This window comes from Sarcophilus harrisii, chromosome 1 (genome assembly GCF_902635505.1).
Source record: "Sarcophilus harrisii chromosome 1, mSarHar1.11, whole genome shotgun sequence".
Lineage (NCBI taxonomy): Eukaryota > Metazoa > Chordata > Mammalia > Dasyuromorphia > Dasyuridae > Sarcophilus > Sarcophilus harrisii.
This window is the reverse complement of record NC_045426.1, coordinates 661895245-661916983: the sequence shown is the minus strand read 5'-3', so window position 1 is coordinate 661916983 and position 21739 is coordinate 661895245. Positions and strand designations below refer to the sequence as shown.

The 21739-nt window shown below is 38.6% G+C and overlaps 1 protein-coding gene across 4 annotated transcripts in view; it reads right to left on the bottom strand.

Moving 5' to 3' along the window:
• DDA1 (DET1 and DDB1 associated 1) overlaps positions 1-21739 on the bottom strand; it is a 34967-nt gene that overhangs the window by 2459 nt on the left and 10769 nt on the right. For all 4 annotated transcript variants that reach the window (XM_031948002.1, XM_003760834.3, XM_012542248.3 and 1 more), the window contains 3 exons: positions 7468-7548; positions 6859-6910; positions 4410-4471 (listed from right to left, as the gene is read on the bottom strand). In XM_031948002.1, the coding sequence (XP_031803862.1) occupies positions 4410-4471; positions 6859-6910; positions 7468-7548 (195 nt within the window). The remainder of the gene's footprint in view (positions 1-4409; positions 4472-6858; positions 6911-7467; positions 7549-21739) is intronic.

Below are 21739 nucleotides of genomic sequence, written 5' to 3'. Positions count from 1 at the left end.
TGACCGCACAAAGACAGTGGGGAGGGACCCCTCCCGTCCCCCATGTTTGCACAGAGTTGTCCTAATGAGTGATTCTGGCAGATAGATGGGCTTTTTTGGGGAGTAGCGGCCATCAATTACAAGCTGGAGCAGGGGACTGGTGAGGTAAGTTGAAAATTAAATGGTATGTAATACCTAAAGAAAAGAAAAGGGGTGGTTGGTGAACAAAAGGACAGAGCAAGAATTGGGATGAACTAGGTGCAAATCTAGTCTTAAACACTAAACCTGTGACTCGGCAAGTCAGGTGAACTGTTTACCTCAGTTTCTTCAATTGTAAAATAAAGATGATAATTGAAGCATTTATTTCACAGGGTTATTGGAAGGAGAATATGAGAGAATATATGGAAAAGCATTTCATAAATGTTGGTTATGACAATGAAGAAGAGTTCAGACATAGCTCCATTTTTACCTAAACCTTATGATGCAATCCTCAGTGCATATAATCAATTGCAGCCTGAGTGATTATTATGTGCAGAGAGAAAATATGTGCAGAGTATTTGGATTTTGGAGACTCCAACCCCAAACTCCAGAGAATTCTCAAGGCCATTTAGTGGAATGCACAAATGCACAATGTTCCTCTATAGGCCTTCCTTGAATCACAGTATCAGAGGCTAAAGGGGGCCACTCCCCTCCCATAACAGGCAATCCAGAGAAACTGGACCTCAGGAGAGCAGCTGGGCCAAGACAAAGGCCTCTCAAGCTTACAAAGCGCCTCCCTCCTAACAGTCTTAAAAGATAACCAGGCCATCTTCACTTACGTACAAGAAAACAGGATCTACAAAGGTGAGTAGTCATGACCACCAGTGCCTTCACCCCCTTGTTTCTTGGAGTCTAAAACAAGGCCATACACACCTTATAATAAAGATTTAGTGACGTTAGTAGGCTAACCTACAGACCTATGCCCCTAAGACTGCCAAAAGAATTTTCCACACATAGGGTTAATGAAGGACTTTTATTTACCTATCAAGAATAAGGCCCAAGGCAAAACCAATTTCTGGGCACTGCTGTGCTTCACACTCAATTTACTGACTCCATATCAGTATTACATGCCTATTTGCAGGAAGCTAAAAGGATGGTTTTTTCTCAACTTCTCTCCCCTCCCCCCTTTCAATCTACTAGGAAGGGGAGAAGGAGGGGGACAGGCATACCTCCAGGGCAGCTGGCTGGGTTGCCAGGTTTGCAAAGGTGAGGCAGTTTTTAAGCATGTAACCCTTCTGCAATCTTGGATGGCTGCAAACAAGGGTTGGGCGGGGCACAGAGGGAGTTAAATGGTCCTGCCCTGGATATCCTTGGCACAAAAGAGCGACCTTTGCATTGGCCAGAAGGCTCAGTTAAGGAGACTATTTACATCTGAGAGTCAGGAGTCGGAGAAGGCAGGGAGAGTATGAAATTACAGCACTTCACGAACAACATCCAACACTCCATGTTGAGCCACTATAACAAATGATCAGAGAACCTCGGAGTTGGAAGGGATCTCAGAGGGAAATAAGGCCAGTGCTTACTTAGCAGAAATCCTTTCCATCAAGAGGCTGAAAAGTAATAGTAGAATGAGCCCTAGACTTGGAGTCAGAGGCTCCGGGATCAGGTCCTAGTTCCACTGCTCCTACCTGTCTCCCTCACGCATGTCATCACTTCTCTGCTAAATAAACTCCAATGACTCCCCTAGCAGCTTCATGAGTAGATACTTTTAAGAAACTCCTTTGTCTTGGTCATGTTCATCATGTTCATTTACATCTTCCAATCTGTTAATGTCCTTTCTATGGCCTTGTTACACAGAAATGAAAATTTCAAACTGGTCTAAACGGATCAGAGAAAAGTGATCTGATCATCTCCCCTCATTCTGGAGACTGCAAGTGTATAAAAACAACCTAGGACGTAATCAGGTTGGTATGATTGTTACAACATCACAACTGATCTTTGAGAGCTTCTAGTTCACTAGGACAATCAGTTCTTTTTCACATAATACTCTTTCCTCACTCCTTCCCAAAAAATTGTTGTCTAATCAAGACTCCTTCCTTCTACATTTGGATAACTATCTAAGTATATTGGTTACAAGGCGATCACCAGGAATGGTGAGAGATGACAATAAAAGTGGTAGGAGAGGCAGAATCTGAGTCAGGGAGATTGTCCCATACTACTAGTACAATGGGATTGAGTCATTGTTTTAATGGGATGTGACTTAGTCTGACTAGTCAGTGCTTCATTCCATACTGGGAGCACACTGTGAATAGCAATATATCCAAGTATGTGGTTACCTACACAAAGAATGGGCCAGAATGAAAATGACCATCCAAATAAAGGTCAATTATTATGATTCTTCTTGGTGCCACCTTTTAGGGAGGATTAAGACAAATTAGAGTATATCTATCTGTACAGTCTAATTCCATGCATCTCAAATTTGACCCCTTCTCCTTTCTCTCAACCCTTCATCCATATTGCCTAGATTACTGCAAGGGTCTCCCAGTTGGTTTCCCTGCCTCAAGCCTCTCCCTACTCCAATCTATCTCTATCCTCCACATAGCTAATCTGACCACGTCACTTCTTTCTTCAATAAACTGTAGTGGCTCCTTGTTTCTGGGATCAAACAGAAATTTCTCTTAACTTTTCACTAGCCGGTCTCAACCTTTCCCCCCAAATTAAGCATTACTCTCCTGACCCAATCAAACTGGCTGCTTTCTTGATGTTCTTCCCCACCATATCTCCTGTCTCTGTGACTGCACCAGCTGTGCCTCCTCCTGGTTATAACTCCTCCCTACCCTCCCATCACAGAATCCCCAGCTTCCTTCAAGCATAAGCACCACTAGAAGCATCTCCTCACTATATCAAGTTCTACTATCTTTCCTCTCCAAGGTAGAACCTGAGACCTATTTTATATCTATTATTTTCTGTATACTGTAAATATATAAACATACCCTGTTCTCTTCCTAATTTCCTCAGAGTAAGAGAGTTATTTTAGTTTTGTTTTTTAGGGAGGTGATATTTGTACACTCACCACCTACCACCACAGTTCCTGGAAAACAAGGGTGCTTAATAAGTACTTATTGTTCACTGATTTATTGGAAATTCTACCAAATTGGTTGAAGAAATTAGGGATGGTAAATTTGGAAATGATAAGACCTGGGAGGAATAAAATAACTGTCTCCAAGCATTTGAAGAGTATATGAAAGTGGAAAAGAAATAGGCCTTGTTCTGCTCAATCCCCCAGAGCAAAAGAAGGAGCAATGGCAGCAGAGCTGGAGGGTTCCCAGGGTCTCCCAAATGTTCAAGGAGCCTGGCAGAAAGAAGAGACAGTGAATATGCATATAAGCAAGTGTGCCTATGTCTACACTTGTGCATGTACAGCTTTACATGCACCTAAGCCTGCAAAAAGACAAATCTATTTAAGAGACATACAGTGGAGCAGAGCTAGGTGGCACAGTGGTTAGAGCACCAGCCTTGAAATCAAGAGGACCTGAGTTCAAATCTGACCTCAGACACTTAACACTTCCTAGCTGTATGACCCTCAGCAAGTCACTTAACCCTAATTACCTCAGCAAAAAAAAAAGACACACAGCAAGCATGGTTGGAGATTAAGGATGGAGATCTCTCACATCCTCATGCATACATGCAGGCACACATAAATTATGAAATATACATGAATCTCAGAAGACAGATATAGCATGGGAGGAGGGAAGAAGTCTGTATGGAGTGGAATGTTCTATATACTATCTGGTCCAGTCATGGTATCTATTGGCTTTACTTAACAGTTTCTCGTGGTCCTAAGAGAGGATTGGGAATGAGTATCTAAGTGATTCTAGTGCAGAACAAAAAAGAATCAATAATTTTTTTTAGAGAGATCTGACCTAGGAATCAAGAAGCCTGGGTCAGTCAGTTTATTACCTGCAGTAAATATTTTTGGCTTTTACTGCCTGTCTGTGAGGTGATAACTAGCATGAGATGATTTGGCTGCTCTGTCCATTCCTTTTAGTTCTGTCATTCTTTGCTCTTCCAGAATATCAAGAGTTGGGAAAACTGCTCTACACTCAATAGTGTCGCCCTGTCACATAGGACTCAGGAGGCCATGAGGAAGAGTAGGGGGTACTCCTGGCTTCTAAGTCAGACCATCTGCTGAGCCCCAAGAAGGAAGATGACTTCAAGCAAGAATCATGGCTCCCGATGCCCAAGAACCTGACAATCACCTTTTTGGGTCTATATGCTCAGCACCTCAGAGTATCTGGCACCTAGTGGCCACCTGAAAGTGCTAGTTGGCTGGGTGACTGATCAAAAGAAAGAGTTTGCCTCGAGAAGGGCAGCCACCACCCATCATTCCACCTGAATATTCCTGCAATGAAATGGTATTCTCCCCAAGTTGCAGCATTTAAAACACTTACCTTTTTGTCCCATTGCTGATGAAGATAACGTAAAAGAATGTTTGTCTTTTCTGTTACGATAACTGGAGGGGTAGACACACAAACAGAAAGCAGCAGTTAGTCATGATGCTTCATTTTCAATTACTGTGTCAATGACATATGACAGTGGCGGCTCAAATGTCCAGCAATCACAGCAGATGGAGGGGCTGCAATTATGCAACTTGTCATCTTTGCCTAGGATACACAAGTGTTGTTTCAGTTCTATCACGAATTCCAACCCCCAGAACCATTTTGAATTAATGGGAAATCTTATAAAATATTTTAAAGCAAACAGCTCTACCTCATACCATGTGACTTTAGACAAGTCTCTCACTCCCCTCTGAGCCTGTTTTTTTCTATTCAATGAAGGAGATGGATTAGGGGTCTTTTCCAAATCTCAAATGTGGCCTCCTTCAGGGAATAAGATGAACAAAGTATTTCCCAGCACTAGGCCAGGTCCTTAGGTGTTCCGTTTTTTTGTTAAGAATGATTTATAATGAGCAGATCAGTATTTCAACAGGGTATCTTAAATGCCTGAGGAGTTTAAAAGCGAGCAAAAGAACTCCAGGATAAAATTCTATTTACTTCATTAAATGAAAACTTCCAAATACAAGCTATTAGCCAACTGATAAATGGTCAAAAGATATGAACAGACAACTTTCAGATGAAGAAATTAAAGCCATTTCTATTCACAAGAAAAAAAAATGCTCTAAATTACTATTTTCAGAGAAGTGCAAATTAAAACCAACTCTGAGGTACCATTTCAAACCTCTCAAATCAGCTGAAACAACAGGAAAAGATATGATTAATTTTGGAGGGGATGTAGGAAAAAACTGGGATACTACTATATTGTTGGTGGAACTGTGAACTGATCCAACCATTCTGGAGAGCAATTTGGAACTATGTCCAAAGGGCTATCAAATTCTGCATACATTTACTGGGGTCATATCACAAAGAGATCATAAAGGAGGGAAAGGGACCCAGACCCACATGTGCAAAAATGTTTGTGGCAGCCCTCTTTGTAGTGGCAAGGAACTGGAAGCTGAGTGGATGCCCATCAACTGGAGAATGGCTGAATAAATTTTGGTATATGAATGCTATGGAATATTATTGTTCTGTAAGAAACAACCAACAGGATGACTTCAGAGTGCTGGTGCTGAATGAAGTGAGTAGAACCAATAGAACATTGTGCACAGCAACAAGATTATGTGATGATCAACTGTGATGGACACCCCTCTTCAACAATGAAGTGATTCAGGCCATCTGCACTCAGAGAGAGGACTATGGGGATGGAATGTGGATCAAAGCATAGTATTTTCACCTTTTTTGTTGTTGTTTGTTTGCTTGTTTTTTTTTTCTTTCACCTTTTGATCTGATCTTTCTTGTGTAGCATGATGGTTATAGAAATTTGTTTAGAAGAAATGTATATGTTTAACCTATATTTGATTGCTTGCTATCTGGGGGAGGGAAATGGGAAGAGGGAGAAAAATTTGGAACACAAGGTTGTGCAAAGGCAAATGTTGAAAACTAATTTTACGTGTATTTGGGGAGCAGGAAAAAAAAAAGAAAACTTCCCAAAGAGGCATCATTCTTCCAGCCATACTTTATAGGGCCCCTAATAGTATTGATAAGGATCAGCTTGTCCTTAATAACAGACACCAAGACACCAAACTCAGATAAAAAAACTATTCCAGGTTGTTGCTCCATAGACCTAGCCTTGGGAAAACCAGTAATTTTAAAGATTTTATCATTGCTATTGTTCTTACTATTATAAATAGCAACTCATATTTATATGGTACTTTACAATTTATAAAACGAGGTAAATGTTGCAAGCATTATTATCCCCTTTTAAGAGATGAGGAAATTAAAATGTAGAAAGAAAATATGAGTTTTGAGGATTAGGAAAGAAACACAACTACAACCTGGACTTGATTTTCTGACATGATATCCAGTTTTGTTTTTTACAACACATATTCTTCAGTATATTCTTATTCAGGCAATTCTTTCTTCAGAGATAGGGTAAAAAGCCAACTTCTACCTAGTCATGTCCCAATTTCCCCACTGAAAAGATATGGCTTAACAAGGCTTATTTAACTAAGGTAACAGCACCCCCTCTTCAGTAAATGAAAGGAATGAAAAGCTTGGCCCCAGATGTTCTGATCAGAGAATGCAGAGCTATGGAAGCTAGCTTGCTATAAATGGGGACAACAGCAGGGTGGAGATCTTGATCCTCTTTCCCGGGCTCAGCCTCTCAAACATAAATCATTTTGGACCATAGCCTCTGGTTGGCCTGGGCCTAGCCTGGCCCGACATGCCAGCATCCTTCTCCTGGGAAAACAGAAGGTGCTCTCCTCCCCAAGTCCTGGGCTAGTAAACCCAAATCCCTGCTTGGCATCTAAGCATAATAGGTCAAGAGAAAGATTTCACTTACTCTGTTCTGATGGATATTCTCTTGTGGGAAGATAGACTGATGGCCGTCTGTTCTGTAGGAGAATCAGAAAGGAGGAGATTAGGAACCATGTAGTGATGAGGAAATCCCAAAGTACTTGTAAATGAGGATGAGGACATATTCTACCCCTTCCCACAACCACTCAGCTCAGGTTAGCTACTACTGTGTTACAGAGGTAGAATGTGACCCCCTCAGAACTTAGATACTTGGAATTAAAATGATAAGGAGGATTCTTCCATGATAGAGTTTAATTCCTCAATTTACAGAAAGGAAAACACTCAGAAATCCATATCCAAGCTAAGACTAGAGCTTGCAACCTTCAACCAAGTGTCCTTTCCCCTCCACAATGCTGTGTCCTTGCTTTCAATGGGAAAAGCACATGAAACTAAGCATAAACTACAATTAATAATCCACCTGAATTAGATGCCTTACAACTGCTTAGCAGCAATTAGAGTTCCAAACTAATTCTATCTCTAACTACAAAGTCACTCTGGCAAAAAAAAAAGGAGCTCATGGCAAGTGATACTCCATCCAAGTGCTTCATTTAACAAAGCCTCTAGGAATATCACCCCACCCTTCAAAACTACTCACCGAGGCTTTGCACACCGAATCAGCATGAAATCTACTAAAATTGCTCTTGTTGTAGACAGGTAATCCTTTCAAAAAATCTGCCTGGAAAAAACACAAGAGATCCAGTAACATCAGTAAAAGACAATGTTCATTAAAGCCAGCAAACAGAGAGTAGCTCAACCACCGTGAGGGTGACCTCCAAGATCTCAAGATGGGGTCATGAGGGTGAAGAGTCAATGCTGCCCTTTATTGTGTGTGATAAGCAAGGTCATCTTGTGATTGTTCCACCATTCAGGTTACTACAGGCTCCCCAGCACTCAGCATCCTTTATATAATTTGTTCAGACAGAAAAGGAGAAAGAAAGGCTCCTTTTTGGCCTGGAATCTTTCCATGAGAGGAAATCCACAAAGTGCATTGAGTGGTCTTCCCATCAATTGTTCTCTCCTTCCACCCTCAGCAGAAAAAGTCATTTGCACCAAGAAAAGGATTTATAGTTAAGAGACTTAAGATCATCATGGAAGACTTAGAAATGGGAAAAGGACAGAGACAGGGCAAACATCAGTAAAACAACTTCTCAGAGTCCTTTCTCCCCAGATCCCAATCATTAGTATCTCTTTTTTTCTTCTTATCCACATCTTTTTGCCCCTTCCCCTCTTCTCCTTTCCTATTAGAAAGAGTGTAGGACCTAAAGCCTTAGGTGCAAGGCCTGACTCCACCATTAATCACTTTATAAGGTATAAACTGGGGATAATATTTGTACAGCCTGTCTCCCAGGATGATTGTCAGCAAAGTGCTTTATAATCTGTCAAGTGCCACAGAAATATTATTATTTCAGTTCTCCCTGTTCCTAGCCCAAGGATAATGTTTTGCTAAGTCCATTGGTAATGCTCACACAGCCCAAGTTTCACAGTGGGATCCAAAGACCATACTGTGGCTCTTAACTATCATTTGGTAACAACACCCCCTCTGTATAATCACTTGATGAAGTCATGGCTTCACTGGTAATGACAACCCTTCGCCACCCCCCCCCCCCCCCCAAGTTGACTTCTTGAGGAGAGCTTCTTAATGTAGACCTTTTAGTGATGAACCTCCCCATACTTAACTACTAGTTAAATGAATCCTTTGACAGGCATATTAGCAGTCACCAGGCCAATACACAAAGCTTTTTTGATCTGGTATACTCTACCTTTGTTGACACAGACTTCAGAGGACCCCAGGACACCCCCACACCAGCAACAGGAATCTAAACAGCATTTTAGTGAAAGTCCTGAGAAACTGTACAGGGTTGTAGGAAGGACAAGGACCCTGGGTTCAATTCCTGGCTGTTCTGGATTCCCTCAATCACTCTAGACAAGAACTCTACATTATCTGGGTGCCTCAGGTTTTCACCCATAAAAGGATTTAGATTAGCTGACCTCCAAAGTTTCTTCCAAGTCTTTTAGGAATTACCCCCCTTGACTATTCAGTCACACACACAACATAGTATTTTCATTTTGTTTATTGTTGTATGCTTGTATTTTGTTTTCTTTCTCATTTTTCCCCCTTTTGATTTGGTTTTTCTTGTGCAGCATGATAGTTGTGGAAATATATATATATATATATATAGAAGAATTACACATGCTTAACATATATTGAATTACTTGCCATCTAGGAAAGGGAGAAAAAAATTTGGAACACAAGGTTTTGTGTGAATGTTGAAAACTATCCATGTGTTTTGTAAATAAGCTTCATTAAAAAGAGAAAGAAAGAATACATAAATGTCAAAACAAATCTAAGTGCTAGATTTTAAACATTATTTTCCATTAAACTTCATCCTATCAGTTTAAAAAGTGTCCAGGAATCATTTGTACTGGGATTTGGAGTATCTTATTATACTTGGACATTTCATTGTATACTCTTTAGATTGCCCTATTACTTTGGAAATGGATTGCCTCAAAAGGTCCTTTCTTCTTGCGGATCTTCAAGGAGAGGTTGGACAACCATTTAGTAGGTATATTACAATGGAGAACCTTTTCTACATGGGTTAGGTGAATGCTGATTGAGATTCCCTCTAACTCTTAAATTGTATAATATATACAGATTGACCATTCTTTTTTAAAAAAAAAAAAAATATATATATATATATATATATATTAAAAAGCATTTATTAAATACAAAAAAAATGAAATTAAATTTAAAAATGAAAGAATTATTCCCCTTCCAAGTCAATAGTTATCTCCCTAACCTGCGCTCTTAATAACAGGAACTCAAGTATTAGACTTGACACAAAGTACATGGTTGAGACAGTTTTCTACAATTGTTTTCTCTAACTCTAAAAGTCAGCAGAAAATTGTATTCTTTTGCCTTAGTAGGAATAAACAAGAAAGTCTCCTGCTCTATGAATGCTAGACAGCTTTCAAAGGAAAGAAGAAAGACTGCTGCAAAAGACATGAGGTAAAGAGCAGATAAGAAGTTAGCAGGAAATCATTTTTGCTGACCAGCTAGACATGTTATCCTAGAGAAGGCAGCTGAGAAGAAAAGGAGAGACTAGGAGATCAGTATTATCTTCTCAAAGATGACTAGGGAGACACTAATACATTATTGGTGGAACTATGAATGGATCCAACCATTCTGGAGAGCAGTTTGAAAGTGTGCTCAAAAAGTTATCAAACTGTGCATACCCTTTGACCTAGCAGGGTTTCTATTGGGCTTATATCCCAAAGAGATCTTAAAGGAGGGAAAGGGATCCACATGTGCAAAAATGTTTGTGGCAGCTCTTTGTAGTGGCTAGAAACTGGAAACTGAACGGATGCCCATCAATTGGGGAATGGCTGAATAAGTTATAGTCTATAAATGTTATGGAATATTATTGTTCTATAAGAAACGACCTGCAGGATGATTTCAGAGATGCCTGGAGAAACTTACAGGAACTAATGCTAAATGAAATGAGCAAAACCAGATCATTATACATGGCAACAGCAAGATCATACGATGATGAGTTCTTCTGATGGAAGTAGCCCTCTTCAACAATGAGATGATTCAAACCAGTTCCAACTGTTCAATGATGAAGAGAGCCATTTATACCCAGAGAGAGAAGACTATGGAGACTGAATGTGGTTCACAACATAGCATTCTCACTCTTTTTGTTGTTGTTTGCTTGAATTTCATTTTTCTTTTCTTTTTTTTTTTAAACTGATTTGATTTTTCTTGTGCAGCATGATAATTATATAAATATGTATGCATATTTTGGATTTAACGTATATTTCTACTATATTTAACACATATTGGACTACTTGCCATCTAAGGGAGGGCATGGGGAAAAGGGAAAATTAGAACACAAGGTTTTGCAAGAGCTAATGTTGAAGAATTGTCCACACACGTTTTAAAGAAAAAAAAGATATAAATAACAGATATAATTTTATAGACACCCAGGGAACACACTGTGATGACCAGATCTGGAACTTTGCAAAAGAGGTGGAGATGCAAGAGCCAAGTTCCCATTTCAGCTTTGTCACTACTCTAGTAAACTTTGGTCTCCTTTTAACTGAATGAAAGAGGTCATTTGCCTCAATGGCCACCTAATCTTAATCATTGATAGATACTGCATCATCCAGAGCCATCTCCAGTTATTTTGATCTATATCTTTTTACTGGTTCCAGATGGTTCTGGAGGGGAAAATGAGGCAGGTGACCTTGCCCAGCCCTTCTTCACTTAAATCAATTCACTTGCATGTCATGGCATCACCTCTCTGATGTCATGGTCCTCTTCAAGAACAAAGGACAGACAACAATTCTACTATTGCTAATAGCAATTAAGTGACTATTGAAATGGAAAGCTGCATTTGGAGCAAGGAAAACTTGAAATCCTGTTAGTCTCAAACTTAGTTTCCTCATCTACAAAAAAAGGAGATAACAGAAGCCAAGTAACACCTTTGTGGCCATGAGCAATTCACTCCCCATCTCTGTATGTAAAACTGGTGTCTGAAACCTGATTCTTGGGTTCATGAGCTAAAGTTATTTCCTTTATAATTATAGGACTGCTAATTCTCAAACAGATGTTTGGCTGCTATCAAAACACTGAAGACAAAGCAAATCTAAAGTGATAACAGAGAAAGGTGGCTGATTCTCCAACTGATGAATGGTCAAAGGGTACATACAATTTTCAGATTTTTACAATTTTTAATATGAAAAAATGTTCTAAATCATTATTGATCAGAAAAATACAAATTAAGACAACTTTAAAGTACCCCTACACACCTTTCAGATTGACAGGAAAAGATAATGATGAATGTTGAAGGGAATGTGGAAAAACTAATATAAGATACTAATACACTGTCAGTGGAGTTATGGACTGATCCAACCATTCTGGAGAGCAATCTGGAACTATGACCAGAAAGCGATCAAAGTAGGTGTGGTCAGCAATGTCTCTACTGGGAACTATCCCAAAGAAATCATAAAAAAGGGAAAAGGACCCACATGTGCAAAAATATTTGTAGCAACCAGGAACTAGAAACTGAGTAGATGCCCATCACCTGGGGAATGGCTGACTAAGTTATAGTATATGAATGTTATGGAATACTACTGTAAGAAATGACCAGCAGGATGATTTCAGAAAATCTTGGAAAGACTTATATGAACTTACATGCTAAGTGAGAAGAAGAATCAAGACAATACTGTACACAGCAACATCAAGATTCTGTGATGATCAACTGTAATTTCAACAGGATTAATTCAAACAGACTTGTGATGGAGAGATTATATCCAGAAAGAGGACTATAGGTACTAACTGTGGATAACAACATACTATTTTCACCTTTTTTTTTTTTTGTTGTTTGCTTATATTTTGTTTTCTTTCTCATTTTTTCCTTTTTTATCTGAATTTTCTTGTGCAGCATAATAATGGAAATGTGTATAGAAGAATTGTACATGTTTAACATATATTGGATTACTTGTTGTCTGGGGGAAAAAGGGAGGGAGAAAAAAAATTGGAGCAGAAGGTTTTGCAAGTGTGAATGTTGAAAATAATCTATGCAAATGTTTTGAAAATAAAAAGCTTTATAAAAAAAAGATGGCTGGCTCATAATAAATGTATATATATATATTTAAAGTTAAGAATTACAGCACATTTTCCTTGTTGTGACATGGGGTTTAAGTAAGTATTATTATCCCTATTTTAGAGACAGGGATCAGAAATATAAGGTGATTTTCCCATGGTTAATAGAGACAGGTTTGAGCTAGATCTCCTGATTATCAGTGTTCTTTCTACTCCACCACCCTCAAGATTGTAAAAAAGAGACTTAAAAAGGAAGAAGTGGTTTGTTCAGGGTTACAGTCAATACAATGCAAGAGCCAAGTTCCCTAACCATGTAATCCAGGACATAGGGCCACCAGAGAAAGCTCAGCAAAGCCTCCAGCAGAGGGAACTAATATTAGGGGAAACATTCTCCACTAAACATTTCAAACATCACCATTGGTTTCTAGTGCAGTCTCATGGAACCTTCTTTCAGAACCAGTATAACAGGTCTGGAGCTCAAATGCTTACTTACAAAGACAGTAGGAACTCCATTAGGCTGGTACATGCAGTTCAATTCCACCATTTGTATTGGAAACAAGGCATCAAATCTGAGAGGGAAACTAGGCTTCTAAGTAGGAAACCAAAAACAACGGGCCCCATTCACATGTCTGTAGGCCTTTTAAATTAGAAAGCATTTTGCATATATAACCTTTACTGACTCTCACAAAAATTCAGAAGACAGACAGAATAAGTACTTTTGAAAAATATGAACAAACAGACCCAGGGAGATAAAACTACTTACTTAATGTTACATAGTTGTACATGGATTCTTATGACTTCTAGGCCCAAAGCCAAGAATAATGGACATAGGAGGCTGATCTACAATGTGCAAGATACTTAGTCAAGAGCTAGCTTTTAAGAAGAGAGAAAAGGAGACCAGATGATGAAAGATCAAGTATAAATGGGAACATTTCCTACCTGTGGGACCCTGGGCAAGTCACTTAACCCCAATTCTCAGCAAAAAAAAAAAAAGTACAAAGGGAAGAAAGGAAATCAGAAAAAATAGTCTTCTCTTCATCTATAACATGCCGTGGATTCAAGAGATAATATTGATAAACCAGTGACAATCAGAAGGGACAAAACCTCCTGGGTACCTGTAATACTCTTCACTGCTTGGGAATCACTGCCACCTGGCTACTAAGGCATGCTGAAAATATCAAACACTTATCAGGGTTATACAAGATCCAGGGATGATCTATAAGTTTTCCCACCAGGCCTAAGAAAACTCCTTGATTTCTGAAGGATGAATAAAAAGATGGTTTCGATTCTACTTAGAGCCTGTCATCAACACACCATCTGATAACATGGGTTCTGAAGATTATTGCTTAGCCTTTCCTCATCATGATTTTGTCCAGTCTTGCCAACCACAGCATTAATAAGATGAAGTCATTTTCATATTTGTAGACTCACAAGTGCTAGCTGCTGCATCCCTAATATTATGAACCAGTGGTGACTGTATTGGTGGCTCTTGGCAAAAAAATCAACCTCTCACCACACCCTCCAAAGAAATGGGTTCTACTTTGACGCTCCTTGTGAAATTATTCAAAGGGTTAAGTCATGATGGATGGCAGTGTAACTGAGATTGGCACCTGGCATTCAGTAGAGATCAATAAGTAATTAATAGTTGCTCTCAGGCAGGCCGCCTACAAAAACCACTGGTAGCTACATCACTCAGCAACATAAAAACTGGAAAAGTCTTATCCTAATCAATGGAAAGAGGCAGAAGTTTCAAGGGACATGGCAAGAGAAGCTGTATTTCTTAGTCAAAAATTAAAGGTTTTGCAAAGGTCAATGTTGGAAAAATTACCCATGCCTATGTTTTGTAAATAAAAAAAAATAATAAAAAGGAAAAAAATTTAAACACAAACATCTTTTCCCCATTATCCTATTTACTTTTAAATGCCATCCCCACTCTCAAAAAATTTAAACACAAACATCTTTTCCCTATTATCCTATTTACTTTTAATTGCCATCCCTACTCTCCGTTCAATAAACTCCAGTGGTACCCTATTACCTATAAAAAATACCTTATGTGGCTTTTAAGACTTCTAAGAAAAATTCTTCTCCAGTCTTAAGACCTCCTTACCATTCCTTCCACACTATGCTCCATCCCTTGATACTCCCTCCCAAATCCATGCATTTCCACTGGCTACCTCACAAGCCTGGAATGCCCACCTTGGCTCTCTTCTAGCCCCAGACAAAATCCCACCTTCCACAGAAGCCTTTGCCAATTTCCACAATCCAAGCACCTTTCCACTGAGATTAACTCCAATCTGTCCTACATGTCTCATTCATATATAGTCATTTAACATGCTGTCTCCCCCATTAAACTTCGTGCTCCTTAAGAGCAGGATTGGTTTTTGCCTCTGTATACCCAATGCTTAGCATAGTGCCTGTCAAAAAGCAAATGTTCCCCAAATGCTTTTTGAGTGGTTCGGCTTCTCAGAAGTGGGAACACTTTCTACTCCAATCTTACCCTTTGCCTCTCCTCTTTATGCCACACTAAATTAGCCAGTGTGACCCCGCCCCATGTGCCCTTCTTGAAAAAAATCCTGTTTTCTTTGCAGCTTTCTTTGTTCATGCTCTTTTCTTAACCTCCATTCCATACCTCTAAACTCAGACCTTCTGAAATTCTGCCCAACCTTCAAGGCCTTGCTTTTACCTTAGCCCCCAAGTTGGAAATTACCCTTTCTCCCTTGGATGTCATACAACAAGCTAACTCTCTTATATACATATGTCATACAACAAGCTAACTCTCTTATATACATATTATGTTTTACTTTGCATAACTGTTAATGGAATGCATATATATTGTGAGCTCCCTAAGTGCAGAGACCATGTCTATCTCTATCTTTCCCACAGCCAAGTATAGGTGTTGCACATAGTCGCTATTTAATAAATAAATGTTTATAAAATTTAGCTGAGCAGGGTAATATTTGGGAAGTTCAAGGGGCAGACTTCAGCACGAGGAAGGATAAATTTCATAACAATGAGAACAGCCCCAAAGTGAAATGGGTCATCTTGAGAAGTAGTGGGTTCCCTCCCCATTACTAGAGACAGATGACAACTTTTCAGGGATCCTGTTGAAGCACAAGTTAGCTCTTCTAACTCAAGGATTCTGTGTTACATCATAAATGACCACATAAAGGCAAGAGTCCCAGATGTGATCCTCTGGACCCAGAAGGGTAAACTGTGACAAATCAAGTTCTCACAACAATTATAGCTTCTCTCAGAAAGAAAGATATACACTAGATTTTGTTGCAGAAACAATCTTGCCTGTCTCAAAAGACAAGAATTCCAAACTGAAAACACACAGCCCAGATATCACAGGCCTTAATGAGATAGTAAAAGTCCAATGGCCTAACAGGAAGCAGGGAATCTTTGTTTCCTGTTATCTTGCTTAAAGCAGAAAACCACAGCTGCCCAACTTCCTAGAAATATGCTGTCTTAATAGAACCAAGGACAACAACAACAAAAATCATCTGTTTCCAAATTGAAATCCAAGAAAAGATAGTTGTTTTCAAACATTGTTATGCTCATTCCACTTCGTTACTAGCAACAGGGTTTCTTCCAACACAAAAGACAACAATCCCTTTTCCCACACTGTTGCTAAAATCATCCCATCAGAATAGTCAATATTGAAAGGGTTCTGGAAAGCTAGGCACACAATGTATTTTTGGTGAAGCTATGAAGTATTACAACCATTCTGAAAAGCAATGTGGAATTATGCAATAAAGTAACTAAAATGCCTATACACTTAAACCCAAAGAAATCTAATACTAGATGTATAAACCCACAGAAGTCATGAACAAAGTCCTTATATACACCAAAATACTTGTAAGTAGCACTTTTTGTGGTAACAAAGAACTGGAAACAGAGTGGATGCCCATCAACAGAAGACTGGCTAAACAAAACATGGCACATGAATTATAATAGAATATGCTGTAAGAAAAAAAGAATATAATGAAGATAGAGAAGCATGGGAAAATTTACATGGTACAGAATGAAATAAGTAGAGCCAAAAACAAAATACAGTGACAACATGAATGAAAAAAAAAAACCCACAAAAAATGTATGTGGATATTGCAAAATCACAAAGAACAAGTACAACTCTAAAAAAAAAATATGAAAAAATATCTTCACCCCACACCTTCACAGAGGTGAAGGTCCATGGATGTGATATACTACATATATTTTCATTTTTTTTTTTGAAGTTATGATTGATTTTGCTGAGTTTTTTTGCCCCATTTCTCTCTTTCTTTGAAAAATATTGTTACATGAGATGGCTCTCTGGAAGTGTGAAGGAAAAATACTCAGAAAAATCCTGGCGATGTAAAAAACAAAAGATGTCAATAAATGTAATTTCTTTAAAAATTATCCCACTCTTAGAAAATGAGTAGCTGCCCATCAAGGAGAATAGCTGAACAAGTTGTGGTATATGAAAATAATGGAATATTATTGCTCTATAAAAAATGATGAACAAGCTGATTTTAGAAACACCTGGAAAGATTTACATGAACTGATGCCGAGTGAAACAAGCAGAACCAGGAATAAATTGCACACAATAATAGCAAGAATGGGTGATGATCAATTATGAAAGACTTGGTTCTTCTCAGTGGTTCAATAATTCAAAGCAATCCCAAAAAACTATGCCTCCTTATTCTTCTTGGATCAAATACAAACTCTGTTGTTTGGTATTTAAAGTTTTTCCCAACCTAGTTCTAATTTTCCTTTATAATTTAATTTTAGTCGCCTGTGGAAAATGGAAAATATTACTTGTCAGATATCTATGGATAAGCTATGATCAAACAAGTTTATGATCAAACAGGACACAAAGGGATCATGAAAGACAACATGAACAATTGTGATTATGTAAAATTAAAAAGTTTTTTGCATAATCAATATCAATGCAGCCAAAATCAGAAGGAAAGCAAGAAACTGAGGTAATTTTTTTTTACATTATGTTTACCTGATAAAAGTTTAATTTCTCAAATATATAAGGATTTGATCCAAATTTAGAAAAATAAGGCCAACAGATAAGAACGGGCATTTTTCAGAAGAAAGCAAAGATAACAATGTCATATAAAAAATGCTTTAAAACTACTAATAGAAAAATGCAAATTAAATAACTCCGAGGGGCCATTTTACACCTATCAGACTGGTTAACATGATTTAAAAAAAATGAAAATGACAAATGCTGGAGGGGATATGAAAAAATAATACAGCAATATACTACTCTATTAATAAGAGTTGTGAACAGAATTACATAAAAGGCAGTGGAATAGTAAACTAGTTGAATCATTCTAGAGAACAATTTGGAACTAGACTCAAAAAGTTATAAAACTGTGCACACCTTTCACCTAGCAAATGGATACGTACATTGGGCATGTATCCATAAGGGGGAAGGAAGGAAGGAGGGCGGGAAGGAGGGAAAGAGGAAGGAAGGAGGGAGGAAAGAAAGAGAGGGAGAAAGGAGAGGAAGAAAAGATGGATAGATAGATGGATGGATGGAAGGAAGGAAGGAAGGAAGGGAGGGAGGGAGGGAAATAGGGAGAGAGGGAGAGAAGAACTTATGTGTACAAAATATTTATAGCAGCTCTTTTTGTGGGTACAAAGAATTAAAAATTAAGAGGATGTCCATCAAGTGGGGAATGGCTGGACAAGTTGTGGTATATGACTGTAATGGAATAGTACTGTGCCATAAGAAACAATAAAAGATGATTTCAGAAAAACCTGAGATTTATAACTGACACAAAGTGAAGTTACCAAAACACTGCACATCCAACTTTAATGATGATAAACTGACTTACTTTTCTTGTTTTTCTTTTTCTTTTCTTTTTTTTTTTTACAATCTTGTTAATAGGGAAATACGAATGATTTCATGTATAATAGGTATCAATCATATTATGATTTCAGAAAAACCTGAGATTTATGAATAACACACATGAAGTTAACAAAACACTGTACATAACTGCAATAATCAAATGATAACCAACTATGACTGACTTTTCTTGCCTTTTTTTTTTTTGGCAATATGGTTAATATGGAAATACAATTGACTTCATGTACAATAGATATCAATCATATTGCTTGTCTTGTCAATGAGAAGGGAAGTGGCTGAAGAAAATTTGGAACTCAAATTTCAAAAATATGAATGTTAAAAAAGTAAATAATATGTTACTTCCCTTTATATACTCTTGGTCTAGTTAAAATGGCCTTATTATTATTACTTGCATTCCATTTCCCACCTCCATGCCTTTGCACACTACCCCTCTTAGAATCTCTAGTTTCCTTTGGAGTTCAGCAAAAATATGACTTCCAACAGGATTCTCCCAAGTACTGGTGCTGTTCACTCCACCAAAAAAATTACCCTATAGCAATTATTTTGTAAATACTTAAATGTTTACACATTTTCTCCCCCAAGAAAATCTAAGGTTTTTCAAAGACAGGGACTATTTCATTTCTTTATATTCCAAGTGCTTGGAAAACACAATACTTTTGATTGATAGGTTCTACAATCAGTTGCAAAGACCCTGAATACAAGCCTAGCAACAAAATTTATGTTATAAATCTATTGGTCTTAGCATCAGCAGACCTAAGTTTGGAGAGAGTCATTACCCAAGAGATGTTATTCAATGACTAATTATTCTGGCTAATTATGATTGGTAGAGGGGATGAAATCCACATTGGTATAGGGAACATCTACAACAATAAAATAAGAAAAAATCTGGAAGCCTCCATGCAGGAGGCAACATTTGAGTTGAGCCTAATATTTCATAGTAGAAATAGTTAGAAGAGCAAGTGATCATCTTGTCCAACCTTTTCAATTTGCAAAGGGACAGACTGATCTGTTTAAGACCCAAAAGCAAATTAGTTACAAAGCCAGGACTAGCATCAAGGGTTGATTCCCAAGCCAGTCTTCTTTCTACCACACCAGGCTATCATCCCAAAGGAAGAAAATGACATTGCTAATCTCTGAGGAATATTTACCTTGCCCATAGTAGATGCTCAATAAATGCTTGTTAAGATTGTGAGTTCCCTTCAGGGGAAGGCTAATGTCTTATTTTATCTTCATACATCCAATGCCAAACAGTATTGCACATAGTAGGTATTTAATAAATGATTATTTGATCATCTTGAATTAAGGCAGAAACATTATGAGCCATTGGCAGCTAAATGGTGCAACAGATGGAGTACCAGGCCTGAAGTCAGGAAGACAACTTCCCGAGTTAAAATTTGACCTTAAGATACTTACTAACTGTGATCCTGGGCAAGTCACTTTGCCCCGTCTGCCTCAGTTTCCTCATCTGTAAAATGAACTGGAAAAGGAAATGGCAAACTACTCCAGTGTCTTTGCCAAGAAAACCCCCAAATGGGGTCACAAAGAGTTAAATGTGACTGAAAAATGAATGAATGGGGAGGAAACAACAAAAAAATGTAAGACATGTTGGAGGGGATACCAAAATTTTTTGTACAGTTAAAATAAATGAAGAGAAGATTAGAAAAACAGGCTGAAGCCAGATGGAGGACGTTGAATGCCAAAACAAATAGCTCTGAAATATAGTCCCATGTTAAAGTTAAGAGTATCCACCTTCTATACTTCTGGAACACACAGTATTTATTTCCAAAAGCAGAACTGCAAGATCCTATATAATCAGAGTTCATTCAAAAGGTATTTAAGAAAAGGCTTTATATACAGCTAATGTTCTCTCAAGCCCTATTCCCTGAGGGAATTATAATCTTGCTAGGAATAACACTCAGGTCACATTAAAAATTAATCTCTCAAAGCACCCTTAGGTGAAGGCTGGTTATCTAGGACCACATACCTTTTCAAGTCTCAAACTCTTACCAGTCCACTTGCTATTTTCTAGATCACTGGTTCTCAAAATTTTTGGTCTCAGGACCCCCAATGCTCCTAAAAATTATTAGGGATGTTCAAAAAATGTTGAAATACATTGGTAAATTATAAAAATAGCTTTGACTTCAATGATCTCCTGAAACCATCTTGGGGACTTCCCCCCACTGGGGGAATAAAAGAACCTGGTATTTCATTCTGATAAAGCAGATGAAAACATTCATCAACCATCCAATAGGCAATCCTGTATTTACCCCCAGCACAACAAAAATTATTAGGGGATAACATAAACCATAAAGGTCAGGGAGAGTGTCAGAAAAAGCAGGATTTCAGTAATGCTGACTTGGGTAAACCTGAAAACAAGGCCACATGTAAGAAAAAATTGATACCTCAACCCCTGAAACCCAATTGTCTGTGGTAGGAAACCCTGAAATATGGGACTATATGGAAACGACTATTGGGCATGCATGGGGACTCATCCACTAAGCATGAAGTCCTAACCCCCCACCCACCTCTTCCCAGGCCCCGCCCATGGCAACAAGCAGAAGAGAGAGGCTGGCGTGGCAGGAAGCAGAAAATGGTAAACATGGACAGTGGAGGGAATGTGGCCTCTTCATTCACTGCAATGAGGGATACCCCTCTCCCTCTTTCCTGCAGCTTGGAAATCATTCCAGGGATCGGCTCCCCGAAGTGGCTGAGATGTTTGTGAAGTTATACTGACAGCAGCAGGAGCAGGGACCAACTGGAACAGAGAGATGGCAGCAGAGTTCAGAGAGACCTAGGGGAAAGGGGCCAGAAACAGATCCTTCTCTTTCATACCAAGCTAAAAGGTTCAATTAAGCTGCTGAACAGAGTGATTCAACTGTAGAGTCGGTTGCTTGACACTCCTTCCCCTCCTCCCAACAGAAACACATCAACAATCAACCACAATAACAAAATAAGACACTGCTCATCCTATAAATTCTAAGGGGTGTGGTTTGTAAGTGTATAGAGGGGGGAAGGGCTCAGGGCAGATCCTAAAAGGTCAGGGCTGTAAAGAAACCTTAGAAAGCATCTAGATTAACACTTGCATTTTGCAGATGAGGAAATTCAAGTCTTAGGGAGGAGATATTACTTGCCTAAAGAGTGGATAAGTCCTAGGAACAGGTTAGGATTGACATCCTCTTCCCCCCAATGGTACAAGCAGAGGGACTGCCCTCTGACTATGACACTTTTTGGAAGAATGGCAGGAACACAGAAGTTTGTGAAGAAAAGCCACAATGTGCACAATTTTAAGAGTGGAAAAGGCTGCCCCCACTGGTATCCCCACAGAGGGAATCAGCAGAAAGAAAATGTTAAAAAAAAGGATTTCAGGAAGGGTTTTAAAGGATGATACACAAGGATCCA